The sequence below is a fragment of the Ipomoea nil genome, unplaced genomic scaffold (genome assembly GCF_001879475.1).
Source record: "Ipomoea nil cultivar Tokyo-kokei standard unplaced genomic scaffold, Asagao_1.1 scaffold0688, whole genome shotgun sequence".
Taxonomy (NCBI): domain Eukaryota; kingdom Viridiplantae; phylum Streptophyta; class Magnoliopsida; order Solanales; family Convolvulaceae; genus Ipomoea; species Ipomoea nil.
In genome coordinates, this window is record NW_017617116.1 from 189,845 (window position 1) to 208,603 (window position 18,759).

Genomic DNA, 18,759 nt, shown 5'->3' on the forward strand with positions numbered 1-18,759 from the left:
AAACACAATATCCAGTTGTTGATCTACGATCCTCTTTGGAACCTGCCCAATCCGCATCAGTAAAACACTCAATCCGAGTGTGACCGTGATTCTTATACAAAATTCCGTGTCCCGGAGCTCCCTTTAAGTAACTCAAGATGTGCTCTACAGCTGCCCAGTGATCAATAGTTGGAGATGACATGTACTGACTCAAAACGCTAACTGGGTATGCAATATCTGGACGGGTTACGGTCAAGTAGTTTAGCTTCCCAACCAATCTCCTATACCTCTCAGGATCTTCAAACAATTCCCCTTCCTTTGACAATTGCAAGTTCGGTATCATGGGAGTATTGCATGGTTTAGTACCTAGTTTTCCTGTTTCAGAGAGTAAGTCAATAACATATTTTCGTTGGGAGAGTAATATACCTGTTTTGTTCCTCATAACTTCAATACACAGGAAATACTTTAGTGGTCCCAAATCTTTCGTTTGGAATTGACTGTGAAGAAATGACTTGAGAGACAAAATCCCTTCGGTGTCGCTCCCTGTAATGACAATGTCATCTACGTAAACCACCAACCAGATGATACCTGTTTTGGACCACTTGTAGAACATGGAATGATCCGATTTGCCTTTCACCATCCCAAACTTCTCAACAACTTGACTAAATTTTCCAAACCATGCACATGGACTTTGTTTCAGCCCGTACAACGATCGCCGAAGACGACATACTTTCCCAGACTCCCCCTGAGCAACAAACCCAGGAGGTTGCTCCATGTACACCTCTTCATGAAGATCCCCATGCAAAAAGGCGTTCTTGATATCAAGCTGATGCAAAGGCCAATCATGAATGGCAGCCATTGAGATGAGTAACCTGACAGAAGTAAGCTTAGCCACAGGAGAAAAAGTGTCAGAATAATCAACTCCATAAGTTTGGGCATATCCCTTAGCCACAAGACGAGCCTTCAATCGAGCCACAGACCCATCAGAATTAACTTTGACAGTAAACACCCATTTACAACCAATAGATCTTTTACCCGCAGACATAGTGACCAACTCCCAAGTACCATTGTGATCCAAAGCGTTCATCTCCTCAATCATGGCATTTCGCCACCCAGGATGGGACAAGGCATCCCTAACAGTCTTAGGAATGGAAATAGACTCAAGGGAAGCAATAAAAGAACACGAGGCATGTGACAGCCTATCATATGATGCAACAGAGGATATAGGATAAGTACAGGTACGTTTACCTCTCCGGGTGGCAATCGGACGGTCATCAATTAAGACTGGATCTGATGACATAGAGGTGGTGTTAGGGCACGGAGTCTGTACCGAGTCTGGAATGGGAGGCGGTGCCGGTACGAGTGTGTCAGGTCGAGGTCGACGATAATACACTTGCAAGACAGGAGGGGTAGGAACAGGGGAAGGAACAGACGACGTTACCGTATACATCAATATATCATCTTCCTCCCCCTTACGAATAGCATCTGGGGATGAAGGAAAGAAAGGGACGTCCTCATGAAAGGCAACATCAATGGAAACAAGGTACCTACCAAGCTCAGGAGAGTAACACCGATACCCTTTTTGCACACGGGAATATCCAAGAAACACACACTTCAAAGACTTGGGATCTAACTTGGTGACATGGGGACGGACATCTCGAACAAAGCACACGCAACCAAATATACGCGGGTCAACATGGAACATAGGCTTTGAAGGATACAGAGTATGGAAAGGTGTTTTCCCACCCAAGACCGCAGAGGGCATCCGATTAATCAAGAAACAGGCTGTGGAAACGGCATCACTCCAAAACTGCTTGGGAACCCCCATTTGAAACAACAAGGCCCTTGCAGTTTCAAGCAGATGCCGATTTTTAAGTTCAGCGACCCCATTTTGGGAAGGTGTATCAACACAAGAGGACTGATGTAACATACCCTTCTTACGCATATAAGAGACAAAGGGAAAAGAAAAATATTCTTTTGCATTGTCACTACGTAAAACTTTGATAGGAACACCAAATTGAGTCTCAATTTCAGCACAGAATCCACAAAACACTTCAAAAAGTTCAGAACGAGACTTCATTAGATATAACCATGTTATTCGGGAAAAATCATCAACAAACGTAACAAAATACTTAAAACCAAGTTTAGAGGTCACAGAACACGGACCCCAAATATCAGAATGTACTAACTCAAAAGGAGCAGACGCTCGTTTGTAAACTCTAGGACTCAAAGGCACACGATGGTGCTTGGACAACTGACACGACTCACAATGTAAAGAAGACAAACTAGAAAACTGCGGACACAATTTCTTCAACAAGGGAAGGGAAGGATGCCCCAAACGACAATGAGCTTCTACTGGAGTGACAGCACCTGAACAAGCAATAAGCTCTCGCCTCGTGGTGTCAAGAACGTAGAGGCCCCCAGACTCGCGCCCCTACCAATAACCCTCTTCGTCAAAAGATCCTGAAACAGACAATAATCAGGGAAAAACGTAACAGAACAGTTTAAAGTACGGGTAAGCTGGTTGACTGAAATTAAGTTGAACGAAAAGTTAGGTAGATGCAAGACAGAAGACAAGGGGAGCGAGGGGATGGGCGTAATGGTACCGGACCCAAGAACATGGGAGGTAGAACCATCTGCTAAGGTGACGGGGGAACTATGTGGGCGAGAAGAAAGTGTGGAAAACAAACTAGAGTTACCTGTCATATGATCCGTGGCACCCGAGTCTATAACCCACTTGGAGGAGGATGAGAGAAGGCACGTAGTTGCATTACCTGAGTCAGCAATAGCAGTGACTGAAGAGGAAGATGAACGTTTTAAAGATTCTCGATACTGAGAGAACTCAGCAAACTCATCAGCAGAGACAGTGACCGTCTTGGAAGACGCCTCAGCGGTGGATGCAACATTAGCAGTCGGATTTCCTCGTTCCCTCAACCATCTCCGACAATCCCTTTTTATGTGGCCAGGCTTATGGCAATAATGACACACAATACCACCAGAAGTGTATCCCTGAGAATTTTTTACCATTCCCATTGCGAGGATGACGGCCAACAAGAGCATTGTTTGACGGGATAGTAGCCTCAAGCACATTTGGTTGCGATTGCACCGATCGACTTAGACGTGGGAAAACATCAGCAAGAGAAGGGATTGCAGAGCTACTAAGAATTGCAGACCTCGCCGTGTCATACTCAGAAGGGAGACCTGCCAAAAAACTCAGAACACCCAACTGTTCACGTTGGGTTTGCTGCTCTTTAATGTCAGCAGTGAATGACATAAGCTGATTAAGTGCCTCAAAAGTCTTCTTAAATTCCATAAAGTATGCAGGGAGAGACAAATCACGTTTTTCAGTACGGAAAAAAGACTTGCAAACATCATAAACTCGAGTGACATTCCCCTTTCCAGCATACAAGTATTCCAAATACTCCATTAACTCCTTAACAGAGGCACAATGACTAATGAACCCAACAACACCCTCATCAATAGAATTACGGATTTGTAGGAACAAACGGGCATCATCTCGAACCCAAGAAGCATCTTGGTCAGCCAAAGGTTTGGACAAGTGGTCACTCTTATCCAAACTAGTAAGATAAAGTTTAACGACATGAATCCATTCCAAGTAATTAGAGTCATTAAGCTTACAATCCGTGATTTTAGAACTAACAGGAACTATATCAGTAACAACCACAGACTTATTCTCAGCCATACCCACAAATATTTGACCCCAAACAAATCACAAATCACGCAAAAAACTGAGCCGAAGGGTTACGAAACAACCTGACCTTAGAACCGAAAATACCGACGCGAAACTGGTCCAAACTGAGCTCGGAACCGAGACCCCCGAACTCAGGCGACCCTGGGAAGACCGACCGGGAAGAATTCCGGTCGCCGGTGACGGCGCGTGAAGCGGAAGCAGCGGACGGCGGTGGCGCGTGTGGCTCACGCGCAGGTCAGATCGCCGTGAAACTTTCTAGGCGAGGTCGCCGGACGACGGCGAGAAGCCCTGGACCGGCGGTGACGATCGGAGACGCCGGAAAAGAAAACCCTATTCTACTGGCTCGATACCATGTTACAGTACTGGGAGAGAAAAAGAATACCTCTTGAGAGTTCTCCCTCTTTCTGTATGTCTTTAGGGTTAGTCAACCTCCCCTTAAATACTAGCTTGATCTAGACTGATATGGTATGCTAATATTCTAGTTTCCTAAAATATAAGATATTCAATCACACAGAATATTCTATAACACTGACAAAATAGAAGACATAAATGCCATGTATTATACAAATTAATAAATAAAGTAATAGTTAATGAAAACAAAGGGAACAAAATCAGAATTATTATAATTTCTTTTCCTTGCAGAACTTGTACATCTTAAAATTTGATGTTATTGTTCTCTAGAAATTTATACATAGATAATGCATCTAAGCTATGAACTGTAGCAAGATTTAATTCAAGATGGTGAATTTCTTTTGTCTATTCAACCGCTGCTGGTAGTTTTACAAGAGGCCCAAATTCTAATTCCAAATTCCCTTTGCAATGTTTCTTGTGAGCCGATGATTTGCTCCTAACTAAAGATCATGAATTTGAGAAAGTTGCTACTCCCTTCCTATCACTAGAACTGTGCAACATTTTCTTTACAGGTCATGCCATTGCAATCGCACTACCCTAAAATGGAATTTCATTTATTCAAGCAATATATATATATATATATATATATATATATATATATATATATATATATATAGTAATAATCAAATGAGACCACTTATTCTCATGAGACCCTTCATAAATGCATACAAACTACTATACGAATGCACATAGACTAGATTGTGTGCAATTCGCCTGGCATGAATGCACACAAGCTACCTTGTGTGTATTCGTGTAGTAGCTTGTGTGCAACTCACGAGAGCAGGTGGATGCACTTGAATATTAGCCTATATATATCGCGTGAGACCCTTCATAAATGCGCACAAGCTACTACACGAATGTACACAGACTAGATTGTGTGCAATTTGCCCTGCATGAATGCACACAAGCTACCCTGTGTGTATTCGTGTAGTAGCTTGTGTGCATTTGCAAAGGGTCTCACGGGAGCAGGTGGATGCACTTGATTAGCTAGTGTATTTAAAAAAACATATCTATGGATGAGATCAATTGTGGGGTCCAGAATTCGCATGTGCATATGGGCCATGTGCTGTGTGCAATTGGGGGTTCCAAAATTTGCATGTGCATTTTAAGCATGTGTTGTGTGCATGTGCTGTGTGCAATTGGAGTATTCAAAATTCGCGTATGCATATTAAGCATGTGTTGTGTCGTGTGCAACATAAGATATGCACACAGCACATGCCCCATATGCACATGCGAATTTTGAACCCCTCCCAACTAATCTCATCCATAGATCTAATTTTTTTAATGCACCAGATTGGTTCTCATGGACTCATGGGGAGGGTGATTCTCGTATGATCACTATATATATATATATATATATATATATATATGAGTTAATACCCAAAATAGTCCCTCGACTATGTCGTAATTACCAATTTGGTCATCGACTATCATTCTTACCCAATTAAGTCCTCAACTATACAATTTTTACCCAATTTAGTCCTTTGTCAATTTGACTGTTTGTTGACTGTCAAAATTGGAAATAAAGTTGTAATTTTACAAGTTTTCTCCTTCCTCCTCATTTAGCAGCGCCAAACCATGTAGCAATAAGCTCCGGTTGGGTTCTAAACCTGTCAGTATCAAAGTAGTGGTTATGCATCGGATAACCCATGAATTTGATTTCCAACGATTTTTTGACGATCGAAATCTGATCGGAGTGTATTGCTGCATGGTTTGGCGCTGCTAAATGGAGAGGAAGGAGAAATCTTGTAAAATTATAATTTTATCCCGACTTTTGACAGTCAACAAACAGTCAAATTAATACAGAGGACTAAATTGGGTAAGAATTGTATAGTTGAGGACTAAATTGGGTAAGAATTGTATAGTTGAGGACTTAATTGAGTAAAAATTACATAGTTGAGGACTTAATTGGGTAAGAATGGTAGTTGAGGACCAAATTGGTAATTATGGCATAGTCGAGGGACCATTTTGGGTATTAACTCTATATATATATATATATATATTATTCATAGGTTATAACAAAACCCACATTTTGCTTTCTTACACTTGAAAATGACTAAATAGAGTGTATAATCACTTTATCTTCCACTCACTTCAAACTTTCTCCTAACAATTGTTTAGTCACAAGTGGCCAACTTCAAATAGAAGGAAGGAGTAGTATATCACAACAAAGTACATAATTAAACTACAGTCCTCAAAATGGCATCATCACTGTGTATCGGTTTCTTTTCGTTTTGTATTTTTATACCATACTCAGTGACAATAGCTTTTTCTTCATCTGACCTTTATTGTTCCTAATTGGTGCTTCTCTCTGGATCTCACTTGTATTTGCAATTACGTTGCAGGGGCTTCCCAGTATGGCTGCGTGATGTACCTGGAATAGAATTTCGAACAGATAATGCACCCTTCAAGGTATAGTTGGACAAAACATTTTTTACCCCTCATGCCTTAAATATATACTTACCTAGTTACCTGTGCCTATTACTCTAATTTAATTTTTTCTAGTTTATTTTGATTTTGTAGTTCTTTTACTTCCCACTATCAATCGTTAAATTTTCAAACATGAAAGTTTGAGTAATTGAGTTCATGTTCTGTTTTAGAATTTCAATTTTATAAATTTTGGTTTTTAAAGTATTAGAAACATTATTAGAGGGTTTAAGGATAAGAACTAGCAAGAACAGAGAGATGCTGGAAAATAGAGATGGACCAATACTGTTGAATAAGTTATAGCATATTTAGATTATAGTACCTCTGCTGCTTCCTGCAGGTGATTATTTCCTGATAAAGTGATTCTAGTATTTTCTAGAATTCATTTCTCATATATATTCGTATTCTCTTCATCTAGACAAGTACTATCTGTCTCATGGAACTTGTAAACAAGTTGTTTAGCACAAATTTTTAGGAGAAAGGAGGAAGAATTGGTTAGGTAGAGAATTTAAAATAATGTTGTTTAAGTTCAAAGTGTTTCCCACATGTAGAGAAATTGTATGGTTGGGAATGAGTTAAGTGAGACTCATAATGTCTTGTCATTTCATTTCATTTATGTATGTAATAATTTTTCTTAAGTGAAAGGGTTATATTGGGACTTCCTAAAATATAACACGACAAACATATTGAGATCAAGGAAGTATCTTATAAGAGAAACTCGGAAAATTAGGTCTCTTGTTTGTTTTTATGAAGTCTGTAGGGAATGGGCTTTCTGAATTGTCTAGGAACGATTGAACTTCCTTTGTTCACAGTTCTATCAAGGTGCTTGTTTCTTGGTTCCCAACCGTGCACAAAGAGAAACAAGGCCACTAAATAAAAGAGAATATAGCTTTTAAATTGAATTTGATGCCTCCTGTCTTTTGGATTTATAGTTGTATAATTTCAACCATAAAATTAGAGAATGTACTTTTTGTTTATTCATTTATGGTTGGTTCATCTGAGTTACTACTTGCCTTATGCCCTTAAGCTCTGATTTAAACATTACACAGAAATCTTAAGGAGCTTTGCAATTTTTAATTTGTTGAATAAGTTCACATCTTTTTTTTTTTTTTTTTTCATGAGTCATAATGAAATCATAATTTTAGTCATTTTATTGACCGTTTTCATGACTATTTTTCAAACTTTTCTAGGAGGAGATGGAGCGTTTTGTTAAAATGATTGTGGATCTTATGCTATCAGAATCACTCTTCTCATGGCAAGGTGGACCAATCATTCTGCTGCAGGTTGTAAAAACTTCTTACCTTCGGTCATTAGCCAAAATGCTACTATTACCTGATATGTTCATTGGCTATACTTGACTGCCAGATGAGTAAGGCTCCTATGGTAGAAGTACCATTTTTAATGTGGTTCAAGAAAGTTACAAGATATTGGGTTGTGTCAATGCGTTTATTGTTTTCCAAGTTGAAATTGAGGGATTGAAGACCTTGTGGATGGCAAATATAGGGATGCCAATTGGGCTTATTGACTACAATGGGCAAAATTGAGAGTAGTGAACAAAAATAGGCACTTTTTAAAATTTGTACATTTTTAGAAAAAAGCTCAAATTGGGACTTGCGTTTGTGGTAAAAAATGCAAGTCCAAATGGAGTTTCTTAAATTAATGAAAAGAATTTTTCTTTTTGTGTGAAATACAAGAAATGCAAGTCGTATTTTGCGTTTCTCGTGAAATATGAGAAACGCTAGTACGACTTGCGTATCTTGTATTTCACCAAAAAAAAAATCTTTTCATTAATTTAAGAAACTTTATTGGGACTTGCATTTTTGACCACAAACGCAAGTCCCAATGGAGTTTTTCCTAAAAATGTACAAGTTTGAAAAAGTGCCTATTTTTATCCACTCTTCTTAACTTTTGCCCATTTCAGTCATTAACCCTGCCAATTGTAGCCTGAAACCGACGGGTTGGCTCGATAAGATCGAAAATTTATAGGGTTAGGGCTGTAAAAAAATCAACCTGATCAAGGGTTGAAAATTAAGGAAAAAACGCGGTGACATTTCTGTAATGCTTGATAGTGCATCTTGTAATACTTGATTGTGCATTCACGCATAACTGACTGTGCATTTCCAAACTTGTCTCCAAATTCAATGTCAATTATTTTCCAAATGAACAATCTAGCATTCCCAAATGCACAACTGTAATTACAGAAATGTCACCACATTTAAAAAAATAAAATCAGCCATTAATCATCTTTGATGGACGGATGAGATTAGTTCTCACATTTTCATGGGGGAGTAGTTCTCATTTGATCCCAATTCTGTGTGTGTGTGTGTGTATATATATATATATATATATATATATATATATATACACACACACACACACACACACACACACTTTAAATCATTCATAAATTAATGACCTAACTTATGAAAAGTGATCTACTAATATGTGACATCCCTTTGGCATTGTAGAGCTAGCTAGCATCAATTCTATTATAAGATATAAATTAATAAATGTGTGGTGTCATTATAAACTCAATTTTATTTGAGGATATTACATGTATTTGATTCTCTTATTTTATTTTTAATATTTTAGGTATAAAAGAAATGTTGCATACGTATATTATATTTTATAAATTAGTTGTTACATACTTGCATTATGTTTATGAGTTGGAGTTTCAAAATGGAGATTTAGATTGACTAAATGATGTTGAAGTTTATATTTTTTAATGTAAAATGTGCTAATTTTTATTTATTTATTTATTTATTTATTTATTTATTTTTTAATTGAAAGTTTAGAATGTTAATTTTAAAATGCCAATAATTTTAGTTGAGCCCACCCGATAAGCTTGATAGCCCGAGGTTTTAGGTTTAGGGCCACAAATTTTAAAACATACAAAAAAAAAATGATAAGCATGAACTGATAAACCTAATAGCCCGAAACTGAGTGGACATCCCTAGGCAAATCAATCATTATAATGTGGAAGGTGGACCATTGACATAAGGTTCATTTTTGAAGGTTCATTTAGTACTCAGTTTACTACAAATGAACATTTATTAGTGGTCCACAGTATAATTTGCCTAGGCAAATAGCGATCACCTGCCAATTAGACAGAAGCAAATATATATAAACCAAAGAAAGAAAGAATATATGATTGTAATTTATGCCCCTCCATAATATGCCAATTATCAATGTCAGCCCTGAATTATTAGTGGTGTAAATGTTGCCCCTCAATTTTCAAAACGGTACATATAGTGCCCTCCCGTAGTGTAAATGTTGCCCCTCAATTTTCAAAGTTGTAAGTACTAATAATAATGTATTGCATACATTCTAAGAGGATACACAATTACACATGCTTATATAGAAATGTAATGGTCCACAGTAGGGTTTCTATATTTCAACACAAGTGTTGGAACTAATTCTACAATGTGCATGTGGTTTTTTTTTTTTTTTTTGTTTCATGTTAGTGATCATCCTTCATGCCCTCAGTTTATATCTATATTTGCCTATCCATGCATGTAAATGTGCTTGTGTTGTCATTGATGCTCAAGTTTATCTGCTTCACATTTACAAATAATTTTTAGATTGAAAATGAATATGGAAACATAGAAAGCGAATATGGCTCTGGAGGAAAGGCATACATGGAATGGGCAGCTCAAATGGCATATGGGCTTGGTGCTGGTGTTCCATGGATTATGTGCCAGCAAACTGATGCTCCTGAATACATTGTAAATACTTGGCCCCTAAAACCATTTTAGTTTAGTTAGTAAATATGTACAAAGTTACTCTTATACTTTTTGTGAATCAATGACTAGCAGTTAATCTGTCTTTTTAGTATCAAAATACATTTTACCTTCTAGTTTTCATATGCTATGGGAGTATGGGCAGTCCATCACTTTCAACATTCCTCTTCAACTCTTAATTCTTCTTTTTAACAGATAGATACATGCAATGGATACTACTGTGATGATTTCTCGCCAAATTCTGACAAGAAACCTAAAATTTGGACAGAGAATTGGGATGGAGGGTACTGTTCCCACCTCTTCTTTTATTGTGTTTGTGATTAAATTTCTAAAGAATTAGTGCTTGTTTTAGGATTTGAAAGAGTCTTTTTACTTTTCAACATATGGGATGAACTAAAATGTGAGAAGGTAAGAAATAGGAATTTTGTCTCTTGAAGTAATTTCCTAAAATAAATTAAAAAAAAAAGAATTAGAAAACAAAACAAAACAAACTGGAAAGTTGCTGCATAATGCAGTGACAAGTTACAAAGCTACATGTTGAACTATTGAAAATGCTAAATTGGATAATCCAAAAGTCTATTATACATTTCAATTTTAGATTGTGTTTACATATAAAAGTTAACAGCAAAATTATTCTATATCAACAGTCACTTGGACAAAGTAACTCAGAGTTTTCAATCTTAGTCAGATTGCAAAAAACAAATTTTGTATATTTTGTACTGTAATAAAAGGGTAATGGTACATTTCCTTTGGAACTACATATGTTAAAAAATATAGCTCATTCTGGCTTTACTTGTCTGTAGAGAGACTTTGATCCTGTAGTTATTTAGTGTTGAATTCCATTTCTAAGATTAGATGCATAGATTATTTGTATGTTTGTACTTATGACTAATAAATTAGCAAATGCGCACTTGGTTCAACATTTTGGTCTTATTGGATTTCGGGAACCTTCTTTCTTTCTAATCATATGCCTTTCAATCTTTCCATTCCCCCTTCCTCCCTGGTTCTTCTTTAACAGAACACAGTCCCTGAGATATTTTGACTTTGAAGGATGAAGATTTAAGCTCCTTCCATCTCCATTGACGTGTTGGGAAGTGGGAACATAGCTTCTTGTCTGCATGTCTTTCAGTGAATCTTCAATAGAATTACAAAGTTAGAAAATAAAATTGGGAACATTATGTTTGAACATAGAAGAGCATATGGACTGGCATTGGAGATTGTGATCGTTTATAGGCAATCATTGATGATCGTTTTTATTTTCTTTTTCCATAACCTAGTAGCTTTGCCATTCTTCCTGAAGGTTTGCATCTTGGGGGGGAAGAATCCCACATAGACCTGCTGAGGATATTGCATTTGCAGTAGCTCGGTTTTTCCAACGAAGAGGAATCTTAAGTAATTACTATATGGTATTGCTAATATCTAGACCATTCTACATTATTCCTAACAAAAGTTTTTATTTTCTTGCTCCCAATATTCAATGCATTGGCAACCATTTTTTTTGGGTACTTTGAGTAGTTTTAGCTTCCAGCAGTTTCTTTTTTGCTATTTCCAAAGCAATATGATTTCCTTCTTTCACCTTCATAAACTTATTACATATGACAGTGACCAGTAATTTCACTGGAACAGTATTTGCTTAGGGAAGTAGCTGTCAAGGTTTCCAACACTTCGTTATCAAATGCTAAAGTTCATTTTGAGTTAGAACATTTTTCTTATAGGGTTTAAGGGAACTGTTAGTAACCAACTTATTCATCTCGTACTTGCAGTTAATTAACTCATTATTTCCTCATTGCTGCTAATGACCAGCTTGTCTGTTTCATAATTGCAGTATTATGGTGGGACAAACTTTGGCAGAACATCGGGGGGGCCCAATCAAATTACTAGTTATGATTATGATGCTTTGATTGATGAATATGGTATGCATTAGAATACCATGTAATTTTACTTTGAGGACATTTTAGTAAAGAGTAAAGAGTAAAGACAAAACCTGATGACTATGTGAACAATCTATTCTTTTTTTTTTTTTTTTTGGCTTAACATCATTTCTTAGGACTTCTAAGGCAGCCTAAGTGGTGCCACTTGAAAGATTTACACGCTGCTATCAAGCTCTGTGAGCCTGCTCTTGTTGCTGTTGATTCCCCCCAGTATATTAGTTTGGGACCTTTGCAGGAGGTTAGTTATAAGCTTAATAATTTCCTTTAATCTTCATTACACTTTCTTTGTATAGGATGTATGATAAAACTCACATATCATTGCAAAAAAAATGTTCGCAGTAAGTTTTACACCTTATCCTCTTTTCTTTAACAAATTGTTATAAGCATTGAATAATTTCCTTACAACTGATTCTTATTTGAGCTTGACATCATTTGCTTCTTGCTGGAAATTTTGTCTTGTGAGATGGCAACTCTGAACACCCCTGAACTCTGCATATCTTTGAGGAAAGGACATTTGGTGTCATTATCTAAACTATTCATCCCCAAGATTGATGATAGATCTTTTAATCTGATGCAAATTAGAGTTTTTATTTATTGCATTTACTCTTCATTCTTTGCTTGCCTAATTTTCTTTGGACTTATCAAGTTATTATTGATGTTTTTTGTACACTTTCAGCTTTCCTTAAGCATAACTTTTCCTTCTTTCATGTGAGTTTGGTGTATGGTGTTCCTTGTAGGCACATGTGTACAGTGGAAACACTCTCAATAATGGCCAAAATTTATCCTTGCATAAAAGCACCTGTTCAGCATTTCTTGCAAATATTGATGAACATCATACAGCAAGAGTGACATTTTATGGTCAAGTTTATACTTTACCACCATGGTCAGTAAGTATACTGCCAGACTGCCGGAACGTAGCTTTCAACACTGCCAAGGTTTGGTTATATTCCAAGTTGATCACTGTCTCCACTCTCCAATACATATTTGTACCAGATTTTTATATTTATTTTCCCCACCATATAGGTGTCATGCTTCAAAATGTGTGGATTTTTCAGTTGAGGTTTTCTTTTATAACCAAAATTTACCTCTTTTAAGTTTATGGTTGATCATTAACTAAACTTGGAGGAATTTCCCAAAATAATACGGAGTACAAAATTGAAAACAATTTATTAAAACAGTTCTTCATTTAAAGATTATACCAAAAGTTTGTTTTTCTCATCTAAAAAATGTGGCTGTAGTAGTTAGATTGCATATCTTGATTCTGGAATGCAAGTGGATGTTTAATTCTGGGGAATATGTCAGTCTCATGCTGCATTCCTTGAATGTGTGATGTGCCTGCTCTATGCATAGAATGGTGCCACTTGATCACTACACTGAATTATAAAATAAGGCTATCAAAACATTTCCACATGTTTCGCCCATTTAAAAAAAAAAAAAAAAAACAGTTCCCTGCCCACACATGAGGGAATTTGTTGAAGATAAATGTAAATAAGAAATTTGTATCCTTACTAAAGTTTAAGCTTTTGGTGAGACAGAACACATAATTCAATATTACCAAGGCTGGTTAGCAAATTAGCGAGTAGTGTTGTTACAAGGTCTTTTAAAAAATTGTGCACATTACTTTCAATGGTATATGGTTCTATTTTCCTTTGTATGTTTGAATAGGTCGGAGTGCAGACATCTATTAAAACAATTGGACAAGATGTTGCTTTTTCACAAGCGATGATTCAAAGGAAGGTTATGGCACAGTCCTGGATGACTGTTACAGAACCAATTGGTGTGTGGGGAAAGACTTTCACTTACCAAGGCATTTTGGAACATTTAAATGTCACAAAAGATCTATCTGATTATTTGTGGTATACGACCAGGTATGTTAACATGGGAAAATATGAGTTTGATTATTTAGCATGAAAATGTTTTGAAAACTTTATCTTCGTGTATTTACTACTTTCTCAAAAGTTGAGATGGATGTTCAGAGAACTAATGACTTGTGTTGCCATGTTATGAGCCTCATATTTATGCTATATCAATGCTAAAAGATTTAGTAACTAGATAATGTGGGACAAAACACACATACATATATACAAATATTTTTATTTGTTTATATGTATATGTATGCATGTATGTATATATGGCTACCATCCTAATTTATAATAATACAACCTGTGTAGGGGCAATCCCTTAACAGTTACTTTTGATGCCAGATATGAGATATCTGGCTTAGTACATCTTTGAAACCAAAACATCATCCCTCTTCAGTTCTTATTTCTCCTGCGTGTTGGAAATGAATTTACTCCGTTTGTTTCCTTGGAAAAATTGTGGTCAACATTAAAGAGATGCAATAATGCAAAAACATGGTGTTTAGAGGGTCCAAGGGTTTTTCAATGTCCTACCCATTTTATATGGACATGGGTACTTCACCGTTATCTTTTAACTTATATGAAAGATTCTTTAATAATTAGATAATGCAAACTAAGATGCACATCTATGAACAAGTAAGCTGAGTCCAGAGAGATGATTTCTATGAAAATCTTGGGACACAAAAGCCCAGATAGATACCCACTAATCCACTATATAAAGTTACCTTGTTGATATACTATCTACTAGTTTCTAATTATGTCTCATTATTTTTAATATAAGTGGTTGATTTGTAACTTTTCAGGAATAACTTTTCTTTTTATAGTACCAAAAATACTCATTTGTATGTATACACACAGATACACACACACACACAAGACTAACAAATATATGTATTATGCATGAGTATTTTAGGCATTTGAAGGGTTATTACTCTTCCATTCCTTAAACCAACCAATCGTGTTTGGTTTGCTTAAATATAACATAATTCCATTTTATGTAGACAGTTCGCATCGAATGAGGACATCTTATTTTGGGAGAAGGGCAACACTACTCCGGCACTTACAATTGATAACATGCGTGATTTTATGTGTACCTTTATTAATGGCCAGCTTGCAGGTAAATTAGTTATTGATATGTGATAAGTTTTTGCTTTAGCTATTGTTGAAAGATAAAGAAGGAACTAAACAATCTGTCTTATTCATTTTTAAAATACTCTAATTACATATCAATATATAGGCATACAAAAGAGCATTGGGAAGGGACATAATAAAGGACTAGTCTGCCCATGGAAACTACTCCTCTCCTCAAGGCCTTAATTGAAAGAGTAAATAAGGCTGCAGAGCAGGCTGCTCAAGATAGGTATTTCCAACATATATGTATTCCAACACATTCCCCCTCAAGCTGGAGTGTATAAATCAAATGCTCCCAGCTTGCTAGAAATGTATTCAATCCTAGGTCCGCGAAGAAATTTAGTGAGGACATCAGCAAGTTGATAACTTGACCCAACAAATGTGGTAACAATGTCTCCGGATGCAACCTTCTCTTGTATAAAGTGGCAACCAACCTCAATATGTTTGGTCCTTTCATGGTAGACAGGATTGGATGCAATATGCAGGGTTGCCTTTATCACAAGTTAATTTCATAGGACCGAGCTTATAAAAATTGAGTTCCGTGAGAAGTTGCTTAACCCAAATTAGTTCACATATTCCTAGTGCCATTGCTCGGCATTCTGCTTCTGCGCTTGAGCATGCAACCACAACTTGTTTCTTGCTTTTCCAAGAAACAAGATTACCTCCAAATAGAATACAATATCCTGATGTTTGTGTAACTGTTATGGAATATATATTTGATATATAGAATCTCTATATATTAGGCAACTTTAGGGTTTTAGGTAGGTAGGACATATGGAAACTTGTTTCCTATTCGTAGTCTTTTAGCACCTATTTATAGGGTTTTGTATTCTCTTTTCTATATGACAATTTGAGACAATATACGACAGCACATTAGAAACTCTCTCTTCACTTTCGTAACATGGTATTTGAGTCTTTACTATAAATATTTTTTTTTTCCGCTTCTGCTGTCGTCACCACCCACCTAGAGAGAAGCGCCGCCGTCCGTCGACCTCGCCGGCAGGTTTTGAGTCCAATCTGACCAGCGCGTGAGCCCCACGCGCCGCCGCCCTTCTCTCACGCGCCGGCGCGTGGGGCCTTTTCGGCCATAGGAAAAAATTTTGGCCGGTTATTCCTTGGTCGCCTGAGTCCCCTCTTCTCGGATCTGGACTTAGTTTGGACCATTTGGTTTCCGTGATTTATGTTCTACAGTCAGGTTGTTTCGTACCCCTTCAGGCTCCCTTTTTTGGTGTGGTTTTGTGATTTGTTTCTGATCTGTTTTGGTGGGTATGGCTGAGTATAAATGTGCTGCTGCTGCCTTGGGATCTTGTGATGAAGAGGGTTTTTGGTGAAGGGCTTGCGTCTAGGGGTCTTTATGTTCTTGACCTCTAGAAGAATGGAATCCGTTTCGTGTTTTGGTGCTGTCTCGTTTTGTGTTTTAGTATTGTTTCGTTTTGTGTTTTTGTGCTGTCTTGTTTTGGTCCCATATCGTTTTGCTGCTGTCTCCTTTGTTTTGGTGCTCTCTCTCCTTCGTTTTGGTCTCTCCTTTTTTATGCTTGTTGTTTAGGGCATGTCTCCCTTTTGCTAGTAAAGAAATTGTGTCCTCGAGTTTGGAGTTTGTCTTCTTTACCTTGTATGTACAAGCTTGTTCGGTCCACTTTATGTTCACCCGGAGTTGCAATATTGGTGGCGTTCACAGCTTTCGTTTCAGAAGGAGTATCCAATCTCAAGTGTGTTCGGTCACTTTGTGTTCACCCGTTGTTCGCTGGATTCGTGGCGTTCGAGGCTTTCGTTGCAGGGGAGTATGCGTATCCAATCTCAAGCTTGTTCGGTCCACATTGAGTTCACCCAGCTGTCCGTGGTATTTGGTGGCGTTCAGAGCTTTTGTTTCAATGGAGTGTCCTAAATGAACTTGAGTTATTTCTGTTTCAGTTATTTTGGGTTATCACTCATTTGTGTAACAAATTGGACATTATTAAAATATATGCTCCAACTTGGGGGGAGTGTTATGGAATATATAATTGATACTCCGTATATAGAATCTCTATATATTAGGCAGCTTTAGGGTTTTAGGTAGGTAGGACATATGGAAACTTGTTTCCTACTCGTAGTCTTCTAGCACCTATTTATAGGGCTTTGTATTCTCTTTTCTATATGACAGTTTGAGACAATATACGACAGCACATTAGAAACTCTCTCTTTTCACTTGTTATGGAATATATATTTGATATATAGAATCTCTATATATTAGGCAGCTTTAGGGTTTTAGGTAGGTAGGACATATGGAAACTTGTTTCCTATTCGTAGTCTTCTAGCACCTATTTATAGGGTTTTGTATTCTCTTTTCTATATGACAGTTTGAGACAATATACGACAACATATTAGAAACTCTCTCTCTTCACTTTCGTAACAGTAACCAACAATTCTTGTATGTCCATGATCTTTGTAAAGTAATCCTGTACCTGGAGAGCTTTTCACATGTCTTAAAATTCTGATAGTTGCATCCCAATGGCTTTGACATGGCTCTTGTAGAAACTGACTAACAACACTTGCAACAAAAGAAATATCTGGGCGGGTTATAGTCGAGTATAGTAGCTTGCCAACTAATCTTCGGTATCTACTTAGATTGGATAAAGGCTCTCCCTATCTTGGAAGAAGTTTGACATTTGAATCCATGGGTGTGTCAACTGGCTTGCTATTTGTCATACCTCTTTCTTCAAGAATATTCAAAACATATTTCCGATGCGACATATAGATACCTTGTTTGGATTAAGCAACTTCAATACCAAGGAAATACTTCAATTTTCCAAGATCTTTTGTTTCAAAATGTTGAAACAAATGTTTCTTAAGTTCGTTTATTCCTTCCATATCATCCCTTGTGATAACAATGTCACCAACATAAACTACCAGATATATGCTTTTTTCCAAATAGGTGCCCATAGAAGACAGAGTGGTCTGCTTTGCTTTGAATCATGCCAGATTGTTGGATCATATCACTAAATCTCCCAAACCAGGCATGTGGAGTGTCGAAAGAAAGAGAGGATACCAACCCAATGTGTTTGTTCTATTTTCTGTGTCTTCCTTCACTGCTACAACTAGCTATATATACTACAACAATGGACAGTTTTATAGACTCTTCACTTGCTAGTCTATTTATTTCTATGCCTTCTCATCTTCTATAACTGTTTACTTCTAACACTCCCCATCAAGCTGGAGCATAGATATTAATCATGCCCAGCTTGTTACAAATGTACTCAACCCTGTCCCTGCTAAGCCCTTTGGTGAACACATCAGCTAGTTGATCGCCGCTACGAACATGAGCCATGGAAATGAGGCCTTGTTGAATCTTTTCACGCACAAAATGACAATCTACCTCAATATGCTTGGTACGCTCATGGAACACTGGATTGTTTGAAATGTGTATAGCTGCTTGATTATCACACCATAAACGTATGGGCTTCATCACTTCCACACCAACCTCCTTCAACATATTGTGCACCCAAGTTATTTCACATGCCACATGAGCCATTGCCCTATACTCAGATTCTGCACTGGATCGAGCCACAACAGTCTGTTTCTTGCTTTTCCAA

At 37.2% G+C, this 18,759-nt stretch overlaps 1 protein-coding gene across 1 annotated transcript in view; it reads left to right on the plus strand.

Annotated features, from left to right (window-relative positions):
- Window positions 1–18,759, plus strand: part of LOC109175574 (beta-galactosidase 9-like) — a 45,500-nt gene that overhangs the window by 2,107 nt on the left and 24,634 nt on the right. The window contains exons 4-13 of the mRNA XM_019324849.1: window positions 6,448–6,514; window positions 7,720–7,812; window positions 10,111–10,254; window positions 10,465–10,553; window positions 11,570–11,675; window positions 12,095–12,182; window positions 12,317–12,438; window positions 12,938–13,135; window positions 13,866–14,068; window positions 15,061–15,176. Coding sequence (XP_019180394.1) covers window positions 6,448–6,514; window positions 7,720–7,812; window positions 10,111–10,254; window positions 10,465–10,553; window positions 11,570–11,675; window positions 12,095–12,182; window positions 12,317–12,438; window positions 12,938–13,135; window positions 13,866–14,068; window positions 15,061–15,176 — 1,226 coding nt within the window. The remainder of the gene's footprint in view (window positions 1–6,447; window positions 6,515–7,719; window positions 7,813–10,110; window positions 10,255–10,464; window positions 10,554–11,569; window positions 11,676–12,094; window positions 12,183–12,316; window positions 12,439–12,937; window positions 13,136–13,865; window positions 14,069–15,060; window positions 15,177–18,759) is intronic.